The sequence below is a fragment of the Ursus maritimus genome, unplaced genomic scaffold, assembly GCF_017311325.1.
Source record: "Ursus maritimus isolate PB19 unplaced genomic scaffold, ASM1731132v1 scaffold_7, whole genome shotgun sequence".
Taxonomy (NCBI): Eukaryota; Metazoa; Chordata; class Mammalia; order Carnivora; family Ursidae; genus Ursus; species Ursus maritimus.
This window is the reverse complement of record NW_024426885.1, coordinates 40346206-40373722: the sequence shown is the minus strand read 5'-3', so window position 1 is coordinate 40373722 and position 27517 is coordinate 40346206. Positions and strand designations below refer to the sequence as shown.

At 35.7% G+C, this 27517-nt stretch overlaps 1 protein-coding gene across 3 annotated transcripts in view; it reads left to right on the top strand.

Moving 5' to 3' along the window:
* Positions 1–27517, top strand: part of MAPK8 (mitogen-activated protein kinase 8) — a 102380-nt gene that overhangs the window by 68359 nt on the left and 6504 nt on the right. For 2 of the 3 annotated variants that reach the window (XM_040623831.1, XM_040623833.1), the window contains exons 3-10: positions 362–491; positions 5849–5907; positions 5997–6135; positions 18826–18991; positions 22645–22716; positions 24051–24233; positions 24536–24660; positions 25204–25267. In XM_040623831.1, coding sequence (XP_040479765.1) covers positions 362–491; positions 5849–5907; positions 5997–6135; positions 18826–18991; positions 22645–22716; positions 24051–24233; positions 24536–24660; positions 25204–25267 — 938 coding nt within the window. Of the gene's footprint in view, positions 1–361; positions 492–5848; positions 5908–5996; positions 6136–18825; positions 18992–22214; positions 22287–22644; positions 22717–24050; positions 24234–24535; positions 24661–25203; positions 25268–27517 lie in introns of all 3 variants that reach the window. The other variant, XM_040623832.1, reaches the window with a different exon arrangement.

Here is a 27517-nt window from a genome sequence, read left to right as displayed (position 1 = left end):
GTGCAGGGTGAAGGATTCATTAGGCTTAAAGCTATCTATTGGACCTGAATAGTCCTTAAACATTTGTGCATTGAGTGCCCATTATATGCTAGGTGGATCTTGGAGGACACCCAGTAATAAGCACTGTGTCTGTCTTCACAGTCCATTGAATATATTAGCATTTTAAAAAACAGTTAACAATGCTATACATTGTTTGAATATGCTATAATAGGTATAGAAGAAACATGTTGAATATCAAAGATTGGAAATTGATACAGTTGCATTTTATTTTTGGAGAAGGGAATCTGCATGAATGTTTCATAAATTCAGTTTTGCAGATTTTAAAGTTTTTTTTTTTTTGTTTTTGAATTTTTTGTTACAGTGCAGCTTATGATGCCATTCTTGAAAGAAATGTTGCAATCAAGAAGCTAAGCCGGCCATTTCAGAATCAGACTCATGCTAAACGGGCTTACAGAGAGCTAGTTCTTATGAAATGTGTTAATCACAAAAATGTAAGTGAACATTTTGGAAAATGTCTTAAGTATAGCTGAAATCAAGATTTGTTTGTGAATACATAACAAAAACTTTAAAAATATATTTGGTGCTTTAAGTTCTTCTGGATTGAAACATTTAAAAGGGGTATACATCTACAGTGTAAACTTTTCTCAACTTTATTAAATTATATCAAAAGAAAACAGCTTCTGAAATTTAGATTGTGTAATTTTCTGACATTTAATTTGCAAAAGGAGTTTTAAAAGAAGTAGGTGTTTTAGAAGAACTTTATTTATGCTTGATCTCATCTTCTACTTTTTGCTTTCTGTCAGGCTGACTTTTCAGAAAACTGTAGCCTTAGCACAGAGATGAAATTGTTCCCATTTTACTTTGACACTGGAATTTTATTTAATAATATTAGATACAAAATTCAAATCATTTTTCCCTACCCTACTCCCACGTTTTGAAGTGATGCTGATACTCACTGGTCATTTTAGGTTGAAGATAGTCCATGATTTTATAAAGCAGTTTAGCAGAAACTTCAAAAAATATTTAAATGAAATTAGGAAAATATCCCTAATTCTTTTTCCTAATGATTATAGCGACTTAAAAATATAACTTTCACTCACTTTGAGAATGAGTGAAAACATACTTTTATGATTATTTTAATGGAATGATTTCTCTCAGCCCAGAGGAAATAAACTGGGAGCGAATTGTGTAAGGAACAGTTTTATGAACCAAACCAAAAGCATCGGACTGAAGATGTCTTGTGGTGTTTGTCCAAAGGAGTTGATAAAATCTAATAAGCTCAATGCTTTCTAATGCCAGATAACACAGTTTACCACATTTTGAGAACCAGCGCTGCAGGCCTCTGTGTACTGGAGTTGTTAGATTCGTCATGAGGGGAAAACTTCACGGAAGTTAAGAAGGAGGCTCCTTATTTGGGGAATGTATAGTGTTATTTTGAAGACACATACATAGTGAAATATCAAATATAAAGCAGTGGAAGTTTGATTGTCAAATTGTGGCAGATGGAAAATAAGTGCTGAGATTTCAGGAGAGAGAAGATTGTATGAGCTTTCATGAAATGGGAAAAGCTTTGGGGAAAGGTGGCCCTAGGTTAATTCTTAAAAATGCGGTAAAAATTGGGTTGTTGAAGGAAAAGAGCCTCCCAGAAAGAAAGAAGAGCACTTAGAAAGAGGTGTAGATTAAAGTCAGTGACAGGCAACAAGTTGTGTCAGCCATTCTTGTTCTATGTGGGAGCTAGCCATGTTGCTTGTCAGGGTTTTGCTGGTGGCCTCCTGCCCTCAGATGGAGCTGTTCATGCCCCCTTGTAGTCCATTTCAAGGTGGTGATGACTGTGATGTTGCATTGGGAACATGGCCAATAAACTCCTACTTCCTGAGCCTGGGTGACAGCAAAAAAGGATGGTTCCATTGACTAAATGGAGGGCATGGAAAGCTTATTTCACATAGTTAACCCTCTGATGGGGATGGCAAGGTCCATGCAGGCAGTACCCTTGGCACCTACAAGAGTGCTGACATAGAGTAGATTTGTTTGGAGAGTGAATGTAAAACTAAATACAGTTGACCCTTGTACAATGTGGGAGTTAGGGATGTCAACCCTTTTGCAGCCGAAATCTGCATATAACTTTTGACTACCCCAAACTTAACGACTGATAGTCTACTGTTGGCTGGAAGCCTTACTGATAACATAAATAGTAGATTAACACATATTTTGTGTATTACATATATTATATTCTTAGAGTAAGCTAGAGAAAAAAATGTTACTAAAATCATAAGGAAAATTCTTACACAACACTGTACTGTATCAGAAAAAGTCCATGTATAAGTGAACCCACACAGTTTGAACCCATGTTGTTCAAGGGTCAACTGTATAGGAAAGCCAGGAATGATAAAGGAATTTTTATACTTCTAATGGATGGATGTTTTTGTAATGTCTTGCCTTTTCAGCAGTTTCATGTTCCACACAGATCATCTCTTCATTGGTCTAAACATCTGTTTTTTCCCACCTCTTTTTTTTTATTGTGGTAAAATACACATTACATAAAACTCACTCTCTTAACCATATTAAGCATACACTTCAGTGGTACTAAGTATGTTCATATTGTTCTGCATTTCCTATTTTCATAGATGCTTTTGAGTTTGTTTTTCAACTTGGTCACTTATCTCTGAACATACTTTGCTGTGTCCCCTAGCACACAGTACTTCATGTCTGATTGAAATCTCCAAGAGAACTGAGGCATATAATCTCCTCTTAACCATGGACATTATAATCCTATTTAGAAATCAGGTCACCATTTGATTCACATTGTTTTAGTAAGTTATTCTTTGTCACAGGCCTCCTAATAGATCACATCTTTCCCATCTTTTACTTTCTTTTCTTTTTTTTAAACACTTTACTTTTAAGTAAGCTCTATACCCAACTTGGGGCTCAAACTTATAACCCCCAAATCAAGAGTCATATGCTGTACTGACCAGGTGCCCCCCATCTTTTACTTTTTATCTTTTGGTTTTGGAGGTTAAGTATAGTACTTCCTATTTCTCCCTAGAATTTCACATGTGAAATCTGGTTCCTCTTCCCAGACTGTTGGGTATTGCTTTTTCCTTCATTCTGACTTTCACTTATTAGTTTCACGTCCCAGTGTTGCTCAGGATGCCTTCTTAATTGCTGGATTAGTTCATTAGTGACCCTTGGGTATACCGCAAAAATGACATGTGTAACTATAAAAATTACCCATCTCTCCTGAATTCTTCATCTTATTCACATGGATATTATGACTGGAGACATTTTCAAAAATACCTTTTGGAAATCTTCATATACTTACCACATTTCTGATCTGCTGCTGTTCTTTGTTGTCGTTGTTGTTCTATTCACAGAAGGAAGTACAGTTTCTCAGTGAATTTTTACCTGCTTCTAGTAAGTGTTACTTCTCTCAGAGTACTTATATACCACGCACTGAATCAGTCCTTGACTTTTGTTTGGCTGTCCAGTCTATGATTGATATAATTTCCTTTATTTTCCTTTTTGAAAAATAAGACAGCTGTCTGTCTTCTTTATTTTGTAACTGCTTTACTGAGATACAGTTCACATACTGTACAGTTTATTCACTCAATGTGTACAGTTCAGTGGTTTTTAGTATATTCACTGATGTATGTGACTATCCATAGTTCTAGAACATTTTCATCACGTCACAAAGAATCTCCATATTGTTTAGCTCTCATTTTCCTATCTCCCAACCCCTTTGGCTCTAAGCAACCACTAGTCTCTTGTCTTTTTATGCTTTTCATCTTTAACACTTCTCTTCTACTGTAGCATTTCTCAGATATGAACAATTTTATTATTTCTCCAAGTCTCTAGATGTGCAGTTCATCTATTTAGGAGTCAGGAATTAATTCATTTTGAGCAGCTAGATGCATTCTTATTATCACTTTCCCTGTCTTAAACAGATTTGTTTGACCTTTTCTGATCTGGAATTATTTTTCTGAGTTTATTCACTGGACAAACATTTGAATGCCTCTATAAGGCATAAAGCTTAGATGAATGACATAGATTCTGCTCTCATGAAGTTGGTCTAGAAAAATTTTCCCATCCCTAATTGTTAACACATGTTTTAAAAATGTGTGTCAACGCTGAAAAAGTGAATAATTCTTTCTAACAAGGATCCTGGTGTGATTGGGATGAGGCTGTTGTGAAAATGAGACTATATGACACTGTGTTAAATGCCGTAATAGCATATAAGATATTGTGGGGACTAAGTAAAGAAAATATTCAGCCACCTGTCAAGGACTAGAGGTTGTCAGACTCTATGAAAGTCATTAATTTTGAAGGTAACTGAATTTAGTAGGTAAATATGACAAGTACAGGGAAGAGTATGTTTAAAGGCATTGAGCATTTTTAAAGCTAACATTGTTTAAGCTTATTTAGGAAGGCCAAAGTATCAAGTTTAATAGTGAGCTTAGCAGGAGATGAACTGGGTTGATGTTCTGTCATGGAAGGAAGGCTTTGAACAATACGTATTGCAAGGGAGTTTTGAAATTTTTTTTTCTGGCATTAAGTTTTTAAAGAGGTCAGTAATATGATCAGGTCTTTCTTTTACCATATTACAGGCAATAAAATAGAAACCATTGTTTAGGGAATCTTAATGTTAGAAATAATTATAGCATGAGCAGTCTAGATGAGATGTTAGAATCCTCAATCTATACAGTAGCACAGGGAATAAGAAGAATAGGTTGAAGTTCAGCTGACAGTACAATGGGATAGTATTCTTTTCAACATTTATTATGGTGCAATTATTGAAAAAGGAGTAAAAAATCACTGTGAGCCTTCTCTTTTATAAGAGAAAGCACTCCGGAAAAGTTAAGGGTTTGGGTAGGAATGATAAGGAGTTCAATTTTATATTTGTGAGATTTTCATGTGAAGTGGCAATATATAGGCAATATATATTTGAGACTTACAAACTAAGCAAGGACTTTTAATGTATATTTGGAAATTATCCACATAGAGATGTTTAGACAAAACAAAACAAAAAACCATATATTGCTCAGGGAAAGGATACAGGTAGAGAAAGGAAAAGGATTAAAGACAGGATGGTGGGGGAAAGGGCATGCCTGTGGATGAACCAGTGAATAGACTGGGAATGCAGAAAACTGGGGAAGTTCAGTATTATGAAAAACTGAGGGCATTGCAGGGAGGGCTGAGATCATATACAGGTATTAAGTTAGATAAGAGCTGGTAGAAGGTATTTAAAACTTGCTTACAAATTATGTAGAGAATTGTATGATATAGGTCCTTGATAATTGAGTATTCATAAATGTAATGGATATGTGGAACTCTTCCGTTGATACAGTTTTTTTTAAGGCTTTTTTTTTTTTTTAAGAGCATTTTAGGTTCACAGCAAAAATGAGAGGAAGTTACAGAGATCTCCCATACACTTCCTGCCCTCACACATGCATAGCCTACTTCATTACCTGTATCCCCCACCAGATGGGTACATTCATCATAATCACCTGATGCATCCTTATTACTCAAAGTCTGTAGTTTACATTAAGGTTCACTCTTGGTGTTATACATTCTTTGGGTTTGGACAAATGTGTAATGACACAATATATACTATTATAGTATCATACAGAGTATTTTCACCCCCTAAAGATCCTGCGTGCTTTGGTTCCCTCCCTACCCCTGATCCCTGGCCGTAAAGTAAAATAAGAGAGATTACTTGGGCTTAGAACATAAGATTTTAAAATTCTTATACTGACGGTGGAATTTTTTTAACCCATGTATTTGCAGTTCCTAAATGAAAGTATTATTAGTAACAGTGGTGTCTAATTTTTTGGTCTCTTTGCTTTTGCCACAGATAATTGGCCTTTTGAATGTTTTCACACCACAGAAATCCCTAGAAGAATTTCAAGATGTGTAAGTGTGATAATTAAAATTTTATGTTCGTACATTATTCTTAGACTGTTGCTGTACACTTTAGCTGTCATCTTTTTTCACCCATGAAGTTACATAGTCATGGAGCTCATGGATGCAAATCTTTGCCAAGTGATTCAGATGGAACTAGATCATGAAAGAATGTCCTACCTTCTCTATCAGATGCTGTGTGGAATCAAGCACCTTCACTCTGCTGGAATTATTCATCGGGTTAGTAGAAAAAATTATTATTATTATCATCATATTCTTTTTTTTAATTATTGAGGTGAAATTCACATAACATAAAATTAACCATCTTTTAAAAGGGTTCAATTCATTGACATTTAGTACATTCACAACATTGTTCAACCACCATCGATACAAAATTTCAAAATATTTCCATTGCCCCCAAAATCATACACATTAAGCAGTCAGTCCCCATCTCTCTCTCTCTCCCCAGCCCCAGGCCTCATACCAATCTGCTTTCTGTGTTTATGGATTTATCTCTTATGGATTTTTCATATAAATGGAATCAGATGTAACCTTTTGTGTTTAGGTTCTTTAACTTAGCATAAGATTGTCAATCTCCTTCATATTGTACCATGTGTCAATAGTTCATACCTTTTTATGACCAAATAATATTATAGTGTATGTATGTACCACGTTTTGTTTATCCATTCATCCACTGATAGACATTTGCATTATCTCTGCCTTTTTAGCTTTTGCGGATAGTGCTGCTATGAACATTCATGTACAAGTATTTGTCTGAGTTCCTATTTTCAATTCTCTTGGTTATCTTCCTAGGATTCGGTCCTGTGGTAATTGTTTTTTGTTTGTTTTTTAAAGATTTTATTTATTTATTTGACAGAGCAACAGAGGGAACACAAGCAGGGGGAGTGGGAGGGGAAGAAGCAGGCTCCCAGCATAGGAGCCTGATGCAGGGCTCCATACCAGAATGCTGGGATCACGCCCTGAGCCTAAGGCAAAGGCTTAATGACTAAGCCACCCAGGCGCCCCAGGGGTCCTGCAGGTGGTAATTGTATATTTAACTTTTAGAAGGACTACTAAACTGTTAATAGTGGCTATACCATTTTACATTCCCTGTAGCAATGTGTGAAGGTTCTGATTTCTCCAAATCTTTGCCAATACTTACTGACTTTTATTCTAACCTAGTGAGTACAAAGTGGTATCTCCTTGTGATTTGCCTTTCCTTGATGACTAAAGATGTTGAATGTTTTCATATGCTATTGGTCATTTGTATATCTTCTTGGGAGAAGTGTCTGTTCAAGTACTTTGCCCATTTTCTTTTTTTTTTTTAATATTTTTTTATTATGTTAGTCACCATACAGTACATCCCTGGTTTCTGATGTAAAGTTCGATGATTCATTAGTTGCGTATAACACCCAGTGCACCATGCAATACGTGCCCTCCTTACTACCCATCCCCAGCCTATCCCATTCCCCCACCCCCCTCCCCTCTGAAGCCCGGAGTTTGTTTCTCAGAGTGCATAGTCTCTCATGCTTCATTCCCCCTTCTGATTACCCCCCCCCTTTCTTTATCCCTTTCTTCTCCTACCGATCTTCCTAGTTCTTATGTTCCGTAGATGAGTTCCTCTCATCTACGGAACATAAGAATATTTTCTCTCATTTTATACATTGTATTTTCACTTTCTTGATATCCTTTGATGCACAAAAGTATTTAATTTTCATGAAATTCAGGTATCAGAATTATGTGGAACTGCTGTAAGGACAGAGACATAGACCAATGGAATAGAACTAAGAGTCCAGAAATAAAATCACATATCTGTGGCTAACTGATTTTCAGCAAGGGTGTCAAAGACCATTCAACTGGGAAAAAATAAGTCTCTTTAATAAACGAGGCTGGGACAACTGGATTTCCACAAACAAAAGAATGAATTTGGATCCTTACCTTACATCGTACACAAAAATTAACTCAAAATGTGTCAGTGACCTAAACATAAGAGCTAAAGCTGTAAAACTTAAAAGAAAATATCAGGGTAAACCATAATGATTTGACAATGAATTCTTACAAATGGTACCAAAAGCGCAATCAACCAAAGGAAAAAATAGATGAATTGATACTATAGCTTTCTAGTAAGTTTTGAAAAATGGGAGTAAGTGTGAGCCCTCCAACTTTATTCTTCTTTTTAAATATTGTTTTGACTATTCAGAGCCCCTTGTGACTCCATATGGATTTGAATATCAGCTTTTCCGTTTCTGCAGAAAGGCCATTGGAGTTTTAATAAAGATTTCATTTATTGACTCTGTAGATTGCTTGGGTTGTTTTGCCTTCTTGACTATATTTAGTATTCCGATTCGCGGACACTGGATGAATGTCTTTCTGTTTACTTACGTTGTATTAGTCTGCTTGAGCCGCCATAACAAAATAACACAGACTCAGCAGCTGAAATTGCCCTCTGAGCCTGCTTTTTCTGCATTCCCTAAATTTTTTTGTGTTGTTTTTTTCATTTTCATTCATCTCAAAGTATTTTCTTATTTTCCTTGTGAATTATTCTTTGCTGCATTGGTTATTTGAGAATATGCTCTTTAATTTCCACCAATTTTTGAATTTTGCAGTTTTCCTTTTTTCTTGATTTCTGGCTTCATTCCATTGTGGTCAGAAAGATACATTGTATAATTTCCGTCTTTTAAAATTTATCGAGACTTGTTCTGTCACCTAACGTGGTCTATTCTGGAGAATATTCCATGTGCACTTAGAAAAATACGTATTCTCCTGTTTTTGGAGGGAGTATTTCTTAAAGGTTACCATTGGGATTGCAATTAATCTCTTCAACTTAGAATTTATTTTGAATTCTTACCACCTTACTTTCAACAGTACACAAAACCTCTACTCCTCTATACAATCTGTCCTTCCCCCATTATGTTGTAGTTGTCACAAATTACGTACTTATACACTGTGTGCCCAGTAATATAGATACATAATTATTGTTTAATGCATTTGTCTTTTAAATCATATTGGAAAAAAAAATAGGAGTTAAAAATCCAAAACACAGTAATACTGACCTTTGTATTTACCTATGTAATTACCTTTACCAGTATTCTTTATTTCTTCTTACAGCTTCAGTTTACTGTGTAGTGTCCTTTTATTTCTACCTGAAGGACTACTTTAGCCTTTTTTATAGAGTAGGTAACTAGCAACAAATTCCCATAGCTTTTATTTATCTCAAAGTATCTTAATTATCTCCTTCACTTTTGAAGGATAGTTTGCTAGATGTAGAACTTTTATTTGGATTTTTTTTCTTTTAGCAGTTATTAAATGTGTCTTTTCACTGCCTTTTGGCCTGTATGATTTCTTTTGAGATATCAGTTTTTAATATCATTGAGGATCTCTTATAAGTGACAAGTTACTTCTCTTGATTCTTAAGATTCTCTTTTTGTCTTTGGTTTTCAGCCGTTTGATTATAATGTGTCTCAGTGCAGATCTCTGCCTTTATCCTTGGAGTTCATTGAGCAGCTTGGATGTATAGAATTATGTCTTTCATTAAATTTGGAAGTTTTGGTCATTATTTTTTCAAGTATTTTTTTCTGCTCCTTTTCCTTTTTCCTCTTATTTGGCACTTCCATTATGCATATGTTGTACACTTGATGGTATGCCATGTCTTGTTTTCTTCAACTTTAATGTCTTTTCACAGGCGAAATGGGTTATTCATTTGCCTTGCAGTGTTTTTGAGAAATGCCCCCTGTCTAGCCCAAGACCAGAGTCTCACAGTGAGAATGCAGGTTGTTTTCTTTAAGACTCTCCACCCAGCCAGGAAGATGGGTGGGACAAGGGCTAGTAAAAACACCACACATTTTTCTTGTTGTTTTTTAAGTTGCCTTTTTCTTGATTCTGTACTTACTTGGTTGTTGTGAACATTTTACCTGTTTCCCAGATTTCTGAAAAAGTTTATCCTGATCCGTTTTGCTCTGCTTTTTGGTGTTTCTGTGGAGCAGTCTACTCTTCCATTTTTGTTGACATCACTGCCTTTAATTATATTTTGGGAAAGTTGTATTTCACCGATTTACATGAGTAGTATAAGCTTAGTTTTGCTCTGAAATGAAGCGGTATATAAAATATCCTGCTATCATTACCAGTTATATAAAATTGAGTATTTATCAGAGTTGTGTTTCTCATATATTCAGAAATAGTTTATATTTTTGTAATCTGTTTTTTAACTGCTTTATTGACATGTAATTCACATACCATACAGTTTATAAAGTGTATAATTATTACATTATATTCAAAGGTTTTACAGCCATCACAATATAATTTTAGAACATTTTCATTAGAATATTTTTACCCCCCTTAAAGAAATCTGTGCTTGTTAGCCTTCAATTCCTGTTATCCCCTGTTCCCTTCACCCCCAGCCCTACACAACTAACATACTTTTTATCGCCATATATTTGCCTATTCTGGATATTTCATGTAAGTGGAATTATATATAATGTGGTCTTTTGTGTCTGGCTTCTTTTCCCTAGCATAGTGTTCTCAAGGTTCATCCATCTATTTATCATGTATCAGTACTTCATTTCTTTTTATTGCTAAATAATTGTTCACTTTATGGATGTATACCACATTTTGTTTATCTGTTCATCACTTGAAGGGCATTTGGGTTGATAACCATTTTATGGCTATCATGAGAAATGCTGACATGAACGTGTGTGTGCAAATTTTTGTGTGGACATGTGTTTTTGTGTTTTAGTTTTAATTCTAGCTTATTCTTTGAAAAGTATAACAACTAATTTGAGAGGAATTTCTTGAAAAGTATTTAATTCAGTGGAATTACATATTTGAGCTACCTTGTGTCAAATAACCTAACTCAAATGAATACACAGATTTGTGCTCAAGTTACCTGTTTTAAGACAGTCACATATGTGAGATATTTAGGCTTATCCTTAGTTATCATTCTAACTGAATTGCTTTGTATATTGCATATGCAACTGCTGTACTGTTGTGTCTAATGCCATCTTTAGGCAATGTAAGAGAAATCTCCTTACGTGGGAAAGTATATCATCTTCCACATCACATTATATATTGTGTGAGGCAAATGAGGTAAACTTCTTGATTTTGTTTTTGTTTCTTTTGCCCTGTGGACCAGGACAGTAATGTGCTACAATGGAAGTTAATTTGATTTTAGTAAAGTAAAATCTTCGAAATAAAAAATTTTCAGATTAATGGGGGGCTAGCAGGTAGGTAAAACAGAAATCACAGACTACATGATAGAAGATAGGAGACAAAAGAAATAGCAAGAAATATAAAAAAGAAACTTTAAAATTACAGAAGACCAATATATAACATAAAGGGTAAAGGGGATTAACCCCTTAACGAACAAAGTTCAAATTTTGACACACAAAACCACCACCATCATGTGTTTCTGTATTGCAGACAATTATAGCAAGCTTCCAAAGGCTGAAAGCAAAGGTATTGGCAAAGATGTAGTGGGAAAATAAAACATGAGAACAAGGATAACTATTTAATCACATGCATTGAATATGGTGGGGCTAGGGACAAAGTATTTTTCAGTAACTTTGTGAGGATAAAGGGTGTAATCCACCTATTTGGATAAGTAACTGTCAAGAACTTTATACATGCAGTGGAATTGTAATACACAAAGCTTAAACTGTGAAAAATAGAAGAATTATACGAACACGATAGTATTGGGATATTTTAATATACTCCCTTAGTGTGGATGGATAAAGTGGTAAAAATACAGTACAACTGTAGAAAATTTATTAATAATAAATTTTAGCTTATAAGAGACATATTAGGATCTGTTACCTATGAAGAAGAATGTGCCTTTATCTTAAGTCAGACTATCTGGGAAACAATCTCTAGGATGGAGATATACATGAAAGAAGTTTGTTGGGGAGTCCCCTCAGCATCAACATCTTTAAGGGAGTAAAGGAAGTCATACTAATACTGGACAGAGGGAAGAATTGAATTGAATTCAATCACTCCAGAGTCCTCAGCTGGTGATTCAGTTGGACTTTGAGGAGCAGCATGACCTTGGAAAAGGTGGCTCTCTGTGGCTGTAGGCAGTTCCAGGAGAGAGATTTGCTGAAAATTCAGCAACCAATACTGCTAGCAGCTGGGAGGGATCCTGAACCAGGGATCAGAACAGGCACCACAGGACTCACTCTATAAGACACCTCTGGTGCTACTTGTTCCTATTTCCTTCATACAGTAAGTTCTGGATACTACTCCAGGATTTTACTTGATATTTGTTCCTTGACTAACTTAGAAGAAGTTTAATGGGGTAAACAACAGCACCCACTCCTGTAACTGGTCTTGAGGCCACAACTGATACTCATCTCTCTGCTTTACTACTAAGTCTAAATACCCTTCACCCCAGCCTAATACCTCTGCTGGTCTAAGATCATTCACTTGGTAAAATAACCTGAACTTTCCTCTGTTAGGGTTTTAGTACAAGTCAGGGCTGGGAATGGGGTTCCACATAGTCCCTCAGAGACCCAAGCTGAATGAGGCTCCACCATCTGCGTGGTTCCTGGTCATTGTGTCAGGGGAGGAGAAAGCCGGGTGGTGTGTACTGTCTCTTCTGTGCTTTGGCCTGGAAGGGACACACGCCACTTCCTCTCTGAGCCCATTGGCAGAACATGAGGACCTGCCTAATTATAAGGGACAGGGAAATGTGGAGAGGCGGACTTCAGAATGTTGGTGAGCGTTTTTCTCTGTCACAGTCTACCCTTCTGGTCATGAAACATTTCTTTGCTCCCTTTATTCCACACCTTTATTCACCCCCTGCTTAGGGGAGATAACCCAAAATCCTAGTCTATCAAGGCATTTATTTCCCAAGTGATACATGGTAATCTCTATTTCAGATCCAGTAAACAATCCCATTTGGGAAATTGAAAAGTTTAGTCATGGGTTATTTGTAATTTGAAAGTCTGTTGGGCAATGGTGCCTGGGTGGTACAGTCAGTTAAGCCTCTGACTCTTGGTTTCAGCTCAGGTCATTAAATCTCAGCATAGTGGGATCAAGCCCTGTGTTAGACTCCACGCTCGGCATAGAGTCTTATGCAGACCCCACGCTTGCTCTCTCTTACTCTCTCTCTCAAATAAATAAATAAACACATTTTTAAAATTATTTTAAGAAAGAAAGACATTCTGTTGGGCAGATGTTGTGTCACTTCCCTTGGAGATGGGGTGGGGGGAATATTCCTTGATTAGTCCCTGAATCTCATTTCTGCAAGGAATGCTCTGTTCTCTGTAGTACCTGGCTCCACTCTGTGAAGTGTGTTTCTTTTCTACTGTCCTTTTGAATATATCTTAAGTGGTTATTGGAAAATGTGTTCTTCTTGGGGGCTGCTCAGCTTTCTCAGCTTACTCTCTGTAAAAGATTGGGGGCCCAAGTGCCATTTTAAGGCGGTCCTTCTCAGTCTGGACACTATTGATGTTTTGGATAAAGAATTCTTTCTTTTGAGGAGCTGTCCTGTGCGTTGTAGAATGTTTAGCACATTCCTGGCCTCTACTCACTAGATGCTGCCAGTACTCCCCAATTGTGACAACCAAAAATGTCTCTGAACAGTGCCAGCGATCCCCTGGGGGCAGAATTGCCCTGAAAAGTCACAGACTAATGGAGTTTTTTGATAGTACAGCTCTGTCGAAGTTTAGGAGGCTGCTTCTTTTTAATTACAGTTATTTTTAGAGCACATTTGTTAGTCAGTCACTGGCTCTGTATTCTTCGACTGAATGTCTGCCTTTAAGCTTTCAGGCTTCTGTGGGCAGATGTGAGGCATTTTCATCAACTGGAAGAATGTACAGCTCTTTTTCCCTCAAGGATTTTCAGAATTATTATGTGGAAATGATGCATGAAAAACAAATCCAAGGTATCGATGGCTTAACACAACACTTATCGCTTGCTCAGGGTTCTGCGGTTCGGTTATATGGCACTGCTCCAGATCATGGGGTCGGGTTCAGCGTTTGTCCTTGTTCAGGTTTCAGCATCCAGGCTGAAGGAGTACCTCCCTGGGGCGCATCCTTTTCTCGTGGTGAAAGACAGTGGAGCAAGAGCCAAGCTAAATCAAGCATATTTAAAACTTTTTTTCAGATTTGGTGAACATCATATTCCTTCACATTCCATTGCTTAAACAAGTCATCTGTCAAGGCTCATTAGTATAATGGAGGAGTACAGATGGTCCCCTACTTACGGTGGTTCAACCTAATTTTTCGACTTTACAATGGTGTGAAAAGTGATACACATTTCATACTTTGGATTTTGATCTTCTCCCGGGTTAGCAGTATGTAGTCCACCACCCTCCCGTGATGCTGGGCAGTAGCAGCGAGCCGCAGCTCCCAGTCGGGCACGCAGTCACAGGGGCGAACAACCGCTGCACTTACAAGTATTCTGTACCCACCCATTCTGATTTTCACTTTCAGTACACTACTCGATAAATTACGTGAGATATTCCAACACTTTATTATAAAATAGGCTTTGCGTCAGATGATTTTGCCCAACCATAGGCTAAGGGAAGTGTCCTGAGCATGTTGAAGGTAGACTGGCCTAAACTATGATGTTTGGTAGGTTAGGGGTACTAAACGCATTTTCAACTTACGATATTTTCAACTTATGAGGGTTTATTGGGACATAACCCCATCATGAAGTCAAGGAGCATCTATATACTGGGTTGCGTGGGGGAGAGTTTTACTGGACAATCTGCCATTTTTTTAACGGTTTAGTAACATTTAGCTTTTCTAGAATGGCAAGGTCCTGATATTCTAGATTCTGGTTCTCTTTCATTTCTGCTTTTAAAGTGGCCAGTTCTTTCAATTGCAGCCAGTAGCCACCAATACACTACTAAAGTTCTGCTTTCCAATCTCTTCTAGAGGAGGGATCAGCTAACTTTTTCTATAAAGGCTTGATAGTAAATATTTTAGGCTTTGCAGATAATAGAGTCACTGTCACAGCTGTTCAGCTCTGCCATTGTAACACAGAAGAAGCTGTATACAGTACGTGATTGAATGGGCAGGACTGTGTTCTAATAAAACTTTCTTCACAAAAACAGGCCTTAACTTGTCAACCCTTGTTCTAGAGTTTCAGGTTCATTATGCAAGTGCTGTGCTTTCCAGGTTATTGCGAGGGGCAGTATCCTGAAATGTATTGCTATTACATAACCTGGATCACCGATCCAACCTCTGGTATTAGTTTCCCTGCTGCCTGTGGCTCAAACTGCTAAGCTATGATCCTGTGTTTATAATAGTAACACCCCACTTCTGGCACTAATTTTAGTGTTAGAATAGTATAAAGGAAAAATATTTCTATGTGTCTCCTTTACTCTTACATTATTACTTCTAACACCAAATGTGTGTGTTAGAATTTTAGTGTTAGAATAGTATAAAGGAAAAATATTTCTGTGTCTCCTTTACTCTTACATTATTACTTCTAACACCATTATTACTTCTAACACTTAGTTTTTCCCACACCAAACAAGTCTCTGGACACCAGCTGGCATGTCAGTCCTCATATTGCCTACCTGGAGATAGCATCAGATCCAGCAGGTCAAGGGATTAGTCCTCCAAGTGCCTGCTGTTCAGATGCCCATCTCAAACCCAGGTGGTTATCTGTGGTTCTGACCTACTGGCTGTAATTCAGAGATTTGCAAGATCCCCGTCCTCAGGCTCAATTAGCTTGCTAGAGTGCCTCACAGAAATCAGGAAAGCGTTTTACTTACTAGATTACCAGTTTATTACGAAGGACATAACTCAGAAACAGCCAAATGGAGATATGTATTGGGCAAGGTAAATGGGAAGGGGAGCAGAGCTTCGGTGTCCTCTCTGGGTGCACCAGGCTCCCAGCACTTCCACATGTTCGCTAACCTGCAAGTTCTCCTTACCAGTCCTTTTGTGTTTTTATGGAGGCTTCATTACCTGGAGTGATTGATTAAATCATTGGCCTTTGATGATGGAACTCAGTCTTTAGCCCTCCCCCCTTCCTGGATGGAGGTTTTGGGTAGGAAATGCTGAAAGTTCCAACCCTTTAATTACTTTGTTTTTTTTCCCTGGCAACCAGCCCCCATCCTTTGGAACTTTCCAAAAGCCACCTCATTAATAACATAAACTCCGGTATCCTCGAAAGGGACTTTTTTTTTTTTTTTTTTTAAGAAGGAGCAGGAGTGCAGGGGTGGGGGAAGAGGGGTAGAGGGAGAGGGGAGAGGGAGAGGGGAGAGGGGAGAAGAGAGAGAATCTTAGGCAGGCTCCATGCCCAGCACGGAGCCAGACGTGGGGCTCAGTCTCCCAACTCTGAGATCATGACCTGAGCCAAAATCAAGAGTTCCATGCTCAACTGACTGAGCCACCTGGGTGCCCTGATAGGGACTTCTTATGAATAACAAAAGGCACTCCTTTCACCCTTATTGCTCTTATCTTTTAGGTAATTCTAACGGTTTTTGGAGCTGTGTGCCAGTAATTGGGACAAAGACCAAATATGTATTTCTTATTATAAATTACAGTGTTACAACTAGGCTATGCCAAGGTAACAAATAAACCCTAAATTCTTAGTAGCTTAACACAACTAAGGTTTATTTTCCATACTCCATGTCCAGGGCAGATATGGTGTGGGGTAAGGATTCTGCCTTCCTTGTGCTCAACAACCTGGGCTGACAGACTACCTGGAATGGTACTAATCAACAAAACAGGGGAAGAGACAACAGGATGTTGTACCTGGCCCATTTGTTCTTTGCTCCCACTCCCATCCTGTTGACTAGAACTAATCTCAGTTAGGCCTTGCATGTAAGGAAGCTAAAAAATTATGGGGGAGAAGTTGGAATATTAGGTTAGTTCTACTTCCTCTGCCACAAATTTATACAAATTCACTTATTCTTCTCATATATAGTTGGCAATGTTTCTAACATCTGTAGAAAGGTATAGATTGATATTGATGTACAAAGATGAATTTCAGGTGATATTTGTTGAAGCATTTTTTTTACTGTTTTTTTCTTGATAAAAAATATTTCTCAAAAAAAAATTGTATTGTGCTCTTAATCTTTCCAAAATAAAGTATGTGAGGTTGAAATCTTATTTCTAGGCTAGAATGCAGTAGTATAAAGAGCCATTAATCTGTACCCATCACAGTAGAAACTGAAGTAGTATCAAAGCTTGTAATACGTAATTCTTGAATAGTCTGTGTTACTTTGCTGAGATAATATATTTTGTAAATAATGTACCATTATATTTACAGAATAGCAATAATGAAAATTTCCATCTTCTATTTCACTAAGCCTGTTGATATCTATTTTTAATTTGAAAAAGCCCTTAGATTATATACGTTCTAAACCCATTCATGATCACCTGCCAAAATATGCTGAAGACAACGTACGTAATTTTCTGGATGTAAATGTTACAAAAGTGTAAACGCTGTCTTTCAGACCATCTTTTTTTCTTTTGTATTAATCACTGGTATTTAATGTTATATACTACTTGTCAGTACCAGTAATAGAATGTTTTTGTGGTAAAGATATACTGTGCTTGCTTTCTTTGGTTTCCTGGTTCAGAACAAGATTCATTGGAGCTAACAGGGCATTGTGTTGGACTTGAAAAGTCATGAGTGCCTTTTAATGATCATAGCACAGAATTCGTTAAGGTTGTGTTAGGTGGAAAATTCTTCACAAGGCATCAACAGCAAGTAATTTTATGGATTAGTGGCAGCAAGACAATGGTGTCCTACTCCCATGGGCAGATAATTTTATGAGTAAATTTGTGTGATTTAAAGTGGAAATCCAGTGATGGAAAGACTGATAATGGTCATTTCAGTCCTTTAGAATTGAAAATCTGCCAGTTTGAAAGGTCTAATGACATTCGCTTGCATTGACACGGAATTCCCCATTGTTGACCTGTAATATCTTTATATAGATATAAGCTTTATATAGCTTATTGTGACTTTAAAATCAGATTTTTGGGGGGTGGCTCAGTTGGTGAAGCATCTGCCTTCAGCTTAGGTCATGATCTCAGGGTCCTAGAATTGAGCCCCACATTGGGCTCCCTTCTCAGTGGGGAGTCTGCTTCTCCCTCCGTCTCCTCTTCCCCTCCCCACTCATTCTCTCTCTCTCTTTCAAATAAATAAATAAAATATTTTTAAAATCTCATTTTTAAAAAAGCTTTTTATTTGAGAGGAGAGAGAATGTGGTAGCAGGGGGAGGGGCAAAGGGAGGTGGAGAATCACAAGCAGACTCCCTGCTGAGTGCAGAGTCCAATACAGGGCTTGATCCTATGACCCTGAGATCACAACCTGAGCTGAAATCAACAGTTGGACACTCAACCAACTGAGCCACCTGGGCGGCCCTAAAATTAGATTTTTAAAAATCTGGTAATTTAGTATACAAGTGAGCATAAATACTAACTTATGATTCTCTTTCTTTTACTGTAATAACTTTGAAATGCCTTTTACTTGCTTTTATTGTGCTTGATTGAAAATTTCTAGCTAATCATAATTTCTAGAAAATAAAACATTACAAATTTCTCTAATATGTATGTATGTATTCATAAGTGGAAAATGCCATCCAGCTAATTTCTCAAAATTGCCTGTTACAATGAATCTGAGCAGTGATGTTGATTATAATGAGAGAAATTACAACAGTTATCATGAATTGTTTTACAAGTGATCTATTGGACACCTGGGTGGCTCAGTGGGTTCAACATCCAACTCTTGATTTCAGCTCGGGTCATGACCTCAAGGTTGTGCGATGGAGCCCAGTGTCAGGCTCCCCCTGCTCAGTAGGGAGTCTCCTTGGGATTCTCTCTCTCCCTCTGTCCTGCCCCCTGCTCACTCACTCACTCTCTCTCTTTCAAGTAAATAAAATATTTTTTTAAAAAGTGATCTAACAACTTGTGAATTATAAAACATTTATATATATCATAGCAGTCATTTTTTGTTTTTAATATTTTGAAGGACTTAAAGCCCAGTAATATAGTGGTAAAATCAGACTGCACTTTGAAGATTCTTGACTTTGGACTGGCCAGGACCGCAGGAACTAGTTTTATGATGACACCTTACGTAGTGACTCGCTACTACAGAGCACCTGAGGTCATCCTAGGGATGGGCTACAAAGAAAACGGTCAGCAAACACTATTTACTTGAAATACTGTTATTTGCTTTTGTTTATCAGATTTCTTATGTAAATATTTAAGCTGAAGTGCATAGAAGTTAAATGTATCACTAAAATGTTTATCACGGGTTTGAAAGTAACTATAAATTTTGTCATAAATGTTTGGAAAAACTTGAGGCCCCTGTTTATTTAAATATAAGTACATAACTATCAACACTACAGTTGGATAAAAGATTTGTTGCTATGGCTCCTAAAACAGAATATATGCCATTTGCTTGCCTGTAACTTGAAAATGAGTATTTCTGACAGGGGCTCAAGGAAGTATATGGTGGACTGACAGTTTATTCTTTAGTAGTAATCCTACTTTGCATTAGTGGTATTTGAAGATATTTCCAACCTTATGAAACTAAAGTTATAGCACTTAGTGTAAACTTTAAGAGCTACAGTGAGGCCATTCTGCAGAGCTGATGGATAATTAAGGTGATCTTTTGGAAGAAACAGTGTCTCATCAAAGTCTGTGTCCCACCTTAAAGAAATGGCATTATCATATGTGGGTATATTCAATTAAGTATTTCAGCATTAGAATCAAGGTTGAAGAAAGTTACCAGGCATGTAGTTCACGTATTTTTAAAAATGTTATATATATGTACATACATGTAATTTAAGTTGAATCTCGGATATTTAGGATATAAATAAATCTACACAGGATTATTATGGACTTACACTGTAACTTTTAAAATGTGGTAATTTCATCCAAAATACTCCCTAGAATAGGACCTAGGGTTTTGTTTTTTTCCACAAGGAGTCTGGAACAGCAGTTCACTTTGAATCAAGAAACTGTATTACTTCAATCTTTAAGATTCGTTTTTATAAAAGACAGCATTGAAGTGAGGATTTTAGCTTAATTTCCTTTGCTTCTCTGAATTAATTATAAACAAATACTTTAAATATTTACGATTATTCCTCTTTAACATGCTGTTCTGTTTTCTTACTCTCTTAAATTGTTTTATACCTTAGAATTCAGTGAGTTGGATTTAGTATTAGACTCTTTCCTTTAGAGAAGTGAGACTTCCAGTGACCATGATAAAGATTGCTTTTGCATTTGCTATAAAGCTATCAATTGTCACAGATACTGTGTCACTCAGTGTCCTATAGATGTGATCTTGGAGATAGCTTCCTACCAGAAATTAGCACTGAGAGAAACTATCGTATAAAGAATTGACGTGTTTTCCTGTCTTAGATAGGAATTGTATAGATCACTTTATTGCCCTTTTTTGCCTCAGGAAACGAAGTCAAATGTAATGCTTAATCACTATAATGTTAGCAATAAGGTTAAACATAAGAACTTCCTTCTTTGAGTAGCATCCCACCCCCACTTTTTTTAACAACTCTGTTTTGCAGACTGTAATATAATGGAATATATTTAAACTGCCTAATAGGCTAAGCAATTAGACCATTTAAAGCTAGTTTTGTGTTTGAATCAGGCACACCGTATTTTGAGAAATCTTCACCAACCCAGACAATATCTTCTCATGCTTGTAGCTTTTGAAATTTGTTTAAAAATATGTTTTTCTTAAGGTTACCTATATAAATTATGTCCTGGATATTTAACTAAAGTTTGCCATTCTCTAAAATCTATAGGGAAGTTTTATTGTGGTAGATTTATTCCAAAAATGAAAACCCTGGAAAAAGATTGTTCTCTGAACTGATTTATAAGTATTACCTTTTCCTCTAAAATTTTATTCTTGAAAGTTGAATCATATAGATTAATATGAATTTTAATATGAAATTTTAGAGAAACTTTAGTTCTACAGGATTTCCAAAATTTATTCCCACCTTCGTTCCAAGATTCTGTAATGAGCTGGCAGTCTCTTTATGAGTATATTAGAACAGACTTCTAATTTCATAAGTCCACCAGCATGGTCACCTCTCCCTAACACTTATTTCTTCCCCTTTCTTCTTTTGCTCTTAAAAAGGACCTTGAAACTTCAAAAACAAATGCAAGTTTCTAAGGCTTTCTTTTTAAATTGCTTATTCTTCCCCTCTTCTATTAAACTGCAACCACCTACTCTCCTTTTTTTTAAATTGAAGTGTATAATAGACATACAATATTATGTTAGTTTCAAGTGTACGTCATAGTGATTCAGTGTTTATATATATATATATATATATATATATATATACACACATTATGAAGTGATCATCACCACAATGAATCTAGCTACCTCCTCTCCTTTTTTTTAACAAATTTTCAAACCAAAGATATAAAATGTCAGCGTGTATTAGTGAACCAGGTGGAGATCTCCAAATCGCCATTTTCCTTGTCTAGTAGATTCTTTTCAGCATTCATTAGAGCTCCTATTAAAAGTTGATGAGGGGCAGTAAGTCAACGAGGAGACTCTTTATGGATAATAAATCTGTGGGAACTTTCATATTATATCCAACTCAAACTAACTTCTTAAACCAAAGCAGTTTGGTTTTATGGGTTTAAAAAACTTTAAGTGGAAAACATATAAAATATACTTCTTTTACAAAGTTTTCTTCATTGATTATTTGTTCATTCTCTATGCACTTGTTCCTTTTGGGATAACAGGGTAAATGTAGCATGACATTGCCAAGAAAACACTGACTTTCAATTCGGAATAAACATAGGACTTTTCAAATAAATTTACCCATTTTTGAAATCCAGTTTGAAAATTTCTAAAGAGCTGTTGATTAACTTTTTAACTATAATGACTCATAGAAACACATTCTTTCTGTTAAATATTTTAATATACTAGATTATTTCTGCTCATGCTTTTTTCTTTTATTTGACTTAAAGAGAGAGTATAATGCACAGTTGAACCTCAAAATAGTATCAAGATTTTATTAAATTTTGCCGCCTCGTGTTCATTTTCAGCCTTATTTGCAAAGATGTGTTTGGTTCTGTTTCATATTTTATAAACAATTTTTAGAGACAAAATGTATAGGTTTTTCAATTATGTGATTTCTGTGCATAGCTCTCACTTTAAATTAGATATGTAGTTAAAAGGCTACACTTCACATTTGCTTTTGTGAATCAAAGCCTTTTGAAAAATATTTTGTGTTTTAAATTATTCCATTAGCTAAAATTAAAATCACTTTTTTCTTTTTGTGATGTTCGCAGTTTTTATATAATGCAGTCATATTATGCTTCTTTGATTTTAATGACCTTTTGCTTTGCTTTTCCTTCTTTTGTGCTGCAAACATATAGTGGATTTATGGTCTGTGGGGTGCATTATGGGAGAAATGGTTTGCCACAAAATCCTCTTTCCAGGAAGGGACTGTATCCTTGTGCTGCTGCAGCAGTTAAATTAGTTAGGTGATGAACTTCCTTATGTTCTCTAATGAAAATAAATATAGTACATTGATATATATGGGTTTCTTTAAACAGATGTAAAGTTTGTGGCTGTTATAGTTCAAAAATTGTTGAGACAAGAAGCTGAAATATTTGTAGGCTGCATCTGGCAGTAGGACATACAGTCTCTGCTGGTAGTTAGAGCACATTCACTGTCATTCATTTTTATTTTATACTGCTTTCTATAATTTTAAAGTATACATGGTGTATGTGATTTTTTTTAATGTTTAAATTTTTTTATTTTAACCAAAATTTTTATGTTAATGTCATTGCATTTTGTTTTCAGTTGACATTTGGTCAGTTGGGTGCATCATGGGAGAAATGATCAAAGGTGGTGTTTTGTTCCCAGGTACAGATCGTATCCTTATCTTTGGCCTAAAATGTAGTTTCGAAAGGTCAAAATGTATGATAGCACTTCAGCTTGGTCAGGTATAATGTATTTTTGTCTCTCCCTAATAATAAAGTATTGTTAAATTACTCTTTCAAAATACCACCTATTTGACATAGACTTTCCTTTCCCTCATTTATTGTTTTATATGTTAATTCTGACAACTGCTCAAGTTAATTATCCACAATTACTTGCTGGCTTTGAGTTGATTTATTTAACCTAAATCAAAAATCATGGCTTGCATTAAAATTTCTAATAATTATACACTTGAGTAAGTCTAGAAGTACTTAGGACTTAATATGAATTTTAGAATCATCTGTTTCTTCTGTTCATCCTTTTGTTTTGTTCCCCCAACCACCTCCTCTTTTGTTAATGTTATGTGTGTTTTGTGTCTTTTGGTTGTTGTCTCATTGCTCAACATACTGATTTTTTCATCTGAGAATTTTATCAGTAATAGTTTTGTATTGTGGTGAGTAGATTTGGATTCATTCTTTTTGTTCATCTGATTAGTTTTAGAGTTTATATTAACAGTGATCTGTTATGTGTTTATCAGTTAGTAACACTGAGAATTGTTGTAGGAGGAGGAATGGGAAAAGCCATACTCAGTGCGTTATAGTAAGAAAGTTTGAGTTAGTCCACAGGGAGCACTTGGAGTATAAAGACTACGATGAAAAAGACCAGGGAATCTTAACCTCACATCTTACCAAAATGCAGACTCATTTTCTTAAGTTTCAGAGCTTTTTAAAAACGTTTTAATTAACATAAGCCGAACAAAGAATGGCAAACGAAAATCCCACTTTTGTTAAAGCCATCATTGTTATTGCTACTGGTTATTTTCTGTTAGGGCAGAAAACAAAAAAATGTAGGACAGATTATAAGAAATATTTCTTATCCTCCAGGAAATGCATTCACATTTTCTGATAAGCTGGAAAAAAAGACAGATTTTGTATTCTAGAATTGTGTACAGTTTAAATTTAAGAGTCCCTGTGGGTAGTAATTGTCATTATTCCTTGAGTCACTTATTATTTGTATTTAGAATTTGTGGGTTTAAGCTTCTCTTTCAATGGTAAAATCAGTGTTAGTAGACAGACACACACTAAGGTTAACAAAGCTTATTTATTGATCCTTTCTGTCTGGCTACAGTCATTGCCTTTTACAAGGTGGCTATAAGACAGAAGATTTATAACTGCCACATTCTTTCTTAGGATTTTTGTGAACTGCCATTTTCTTGTCATTTTAATATAGATATGGCTAATGTGTTGAACATTAGATACAGAGTATTTTTCTTAGCTACTTGATATTAGATATTGATCAGTGGAATAAAGTTATTGAACAGCTTGGAACACCATGCCCTGAATTCATGAAGAAACTACAGCCAACAGTAAGGACTTATGTTGAAAACAGACCTAAATATGCTGGATATAGCTTTGAGAAACTCTTCCCCGATGTACTTTTCCCAGCTGACTCGGAACACAACAAACTTAAAGGTACTTTTTATAAATATGTGTATTTAGTCCCATTTGGGGTGTGTGTGTTTATGTTCTTAAGGGATATAACCCAGCATTCTCTCTGGGTGGGGGAACAAAGTGAAAGGTTTAAATAATTTTTTTTGTTACTTTATTTTTATTTTTTTGTAATTTTATTTTTTTAATCATGATGTGATTTTATAATAAAATCTGTTCTTTTTAAAACATATTTTTTGATAAATGATAGTTTCAAGTTTCTAAAATTTATGATAATTTAAAAACCTTTATGAAGTACATGTACATTAACATCACTATTTTTACAGCCAGTCAGGCAAGGGATTTGTTATCCAAAATGCTGGTAATTGATGCATCTAAAAGGATCTCTGTAGATGAAGCTCTCCAGCACCCGTATATCAATGTCTGGTATGATCCTTCTGAAGCAGAAGCTGTAAGTTCTTTTCTTAATGTTTGAAGAATATATTGAATTAAAGTTAGGTTTGGAGGAGACTTTAATTTTAAATAAAAATATACATAAATGATTATGGTGTTTTTCTGTTTTTGCATGGGTAGTATCTTAAGTTAATGAGCATATCCAAGCACCCACACACAAAATAAAGGTACATTCCACTATTTCTTGCCTTTTTGCCTCGGTACATGATGCTCTAGAATGTTGAGCACTTTGGAGAAACATCCTAACTAGTTATAAAACAAACTGGTGTGTCCAAAGCATAGCCCAATTCTGTGATGTAAATAAAATGTGACAATTTCAAAAACTGAAAGAAAGAAAAAGAGGGTTAAACATCTTTTTTCCTGTCATGAAAGTGTCATCCAGAACTAGTCTCTCTACATGAGAAGGTTGTTGATGATTGGCCAGTGTTGATCTAATGATGTATTTTTTAAAGTCTCTGTGTGGCTAATAATTGAAATAATTATAAAGAATTTATATACTTTCAGTAAACTGACTCAATTATTGTTGCCTTGTGTTTTTCAGCCACCACCAAAGATACCTGATAAGCAGTTAGATGAAAGGGAACATACAATAGAAGAATGGAAAGGTAACATTCACCAGATTCTTAGAGATGAAGCTGAAAGAGCTTCTGGATCTTTATGTTGATTCATTCATGTTAAGGAGATTAAAACTATTTTCTATTATTCATAACTGATATTTGGTAAAAAGATTATTAACATTTTTACAGAAGTAGAAAGTAGTCTCCTTCTGTCCCTGACTTAATCTGAATCTCTCAGGTTTCCCACCCCAACACATTGATGCTTTCTGTAATTTTTATGTTCTTCCATAATGTACAGATATACAAACTTGTGTTTAGTGTCTCCCTCTTTTCCTCTCCCACCCTGTGTTAATCACAAATGGCTGTATACTGTGCACACTTGCTTTGTTGGTATAATCATTTATCTTTGAGATTATCCTGTCTTGCCCCACATATCTGGCTCATTTGTTTTAATAGCTGGTTAGTGTTCTTTTGATGGCTGTGTCACGATTTCTGTATCCAACTCCCTCTTGAAGAGCTTTAAGTTGTGTCCAGTCTGTTGTTGTTACAGACAACTCTGCAGTCTTCTTGTGCACATATGATAACATTCCTGTAAGAAAAATCCTACAAGAAGATTTGCTGGGCCAAAGGATATTTTTCAAGTATTTCCAAATTACTCTCCAAAGAAATTATAGCAGTTTCTACTTCTGTCAGCATTGTGTAGGAATGTCTGTTTTACTCCCACCCTCACCAACAGAGTGAGTTAATTTTTAATCTTGGTGAATCTAATATAGTAGTTCTACTTTGTAAATGTGGGTTAACATTAATAATGCACTGACTGTCATAGAAATGTTAAAATATTTCTTTCTTTAAAAGATTCACTGGGTCATTGGGGCTAATTTTTAGATCCTGTTTACTTCCATTTGATTTGTTGTCATTTAGTAACTTGACCACTTTTACTTATGTGACTTTGGGCAAGTCACTTGGTCCCTTCTTTACCTGATCTTAAAAGAAGACAGAAGACATGTTATTAAGAGCTTAAGTACTTAAATAGTTGGAAAGGCTAAAATAAAGGTAGTGGGGAGGTGTAAACCTGAATGAGTGATCCATCTATGAATCTACTTGGGAAGAATGGATTTGATTCTTTTTTCTTAGGAATAACCAAGATTAGTTCTCTGTGAGTCAACTTTTGGGTAACATATAGTTAGACTCTGTAGAGCCCACCAGCGTGATAGATTGAGTAGAACCTAATACATCTGTATATGTAATAAGTTATGCACAAGGATATAATTGTGGACCAAAGTATGTATTAAAATATCTGATATTTTTATATATCATTACATTTACAATAGACATTTATGTATTTCTTGGAATCTTAATAGGCCACCAATTGTAAAACACATAATCATACCACTAAGAGAAAACACTGCCAGTTCCACTGCACCATTGATTATAAGATGCAACTCCATTTCGTAGATATTAAACTGGAAAAAGTGCATCTTAAAATAGTGAAACATAGTACAGTTGACCCTTCCATCAACACAGGGTTTGGGGTGCTGACTCACACACAGTCGAAAATTCACATATAGCTTTTGACTCCCCTAAAACAACTGCTAATAACCTGCTGTTTTCTGGAAGCTTTACTAATAACATAGTTGATTAACACATATTTTGTATATTATATTTATTATATATTGTATTCTTACAATAAAGTAAGCTAGAGAAAAAATGTTATTAAGAAAATCATAAGACAAAATACATTTACAGTACTGTATGTATATTTGTTGGAAAAAAAATATGTATAAGTGGACCCATGCATTTCAATCCTATGTTGTTCGGGAGTCAGCTGTATTTTTATTTGTGTGTAAAAGATGTATCTGTGATTTTTGCTTACTCTAAACATGTTTACCTTTATTCTGTATCTTTTTCTCCTAGTCCAAGTGCAACTCACTTACCCACAAACTGCATTTTTTTAAGATCTGCATAAGAGTTTTAGCATTATAACAGAAAGAAAAATCCATTGCCAGAACCATTAACTTATAGGTTGCTTTGCCTAGTTAGTACTCCTACTTAGTTTTGGTTCCTATGCCCTAAGATCATTTCACAAACGGGTGTTATTTTCTCTTTTTTTAAAAAATCCTCCTATTTGAAATACATTCCTTTCTGTTTCTTTCATTCTTTCCTCTATCCAGACTTCTATTTTTCTCCTTCCAAGACCAAAAAGATTATCATAGCAAACTTAGGTGTCTTTAGCTTCTTTTCATTCCGACATATCTACTTATTTTACCTTATAATCAGAGATTCTTTATCAGTTTAAGG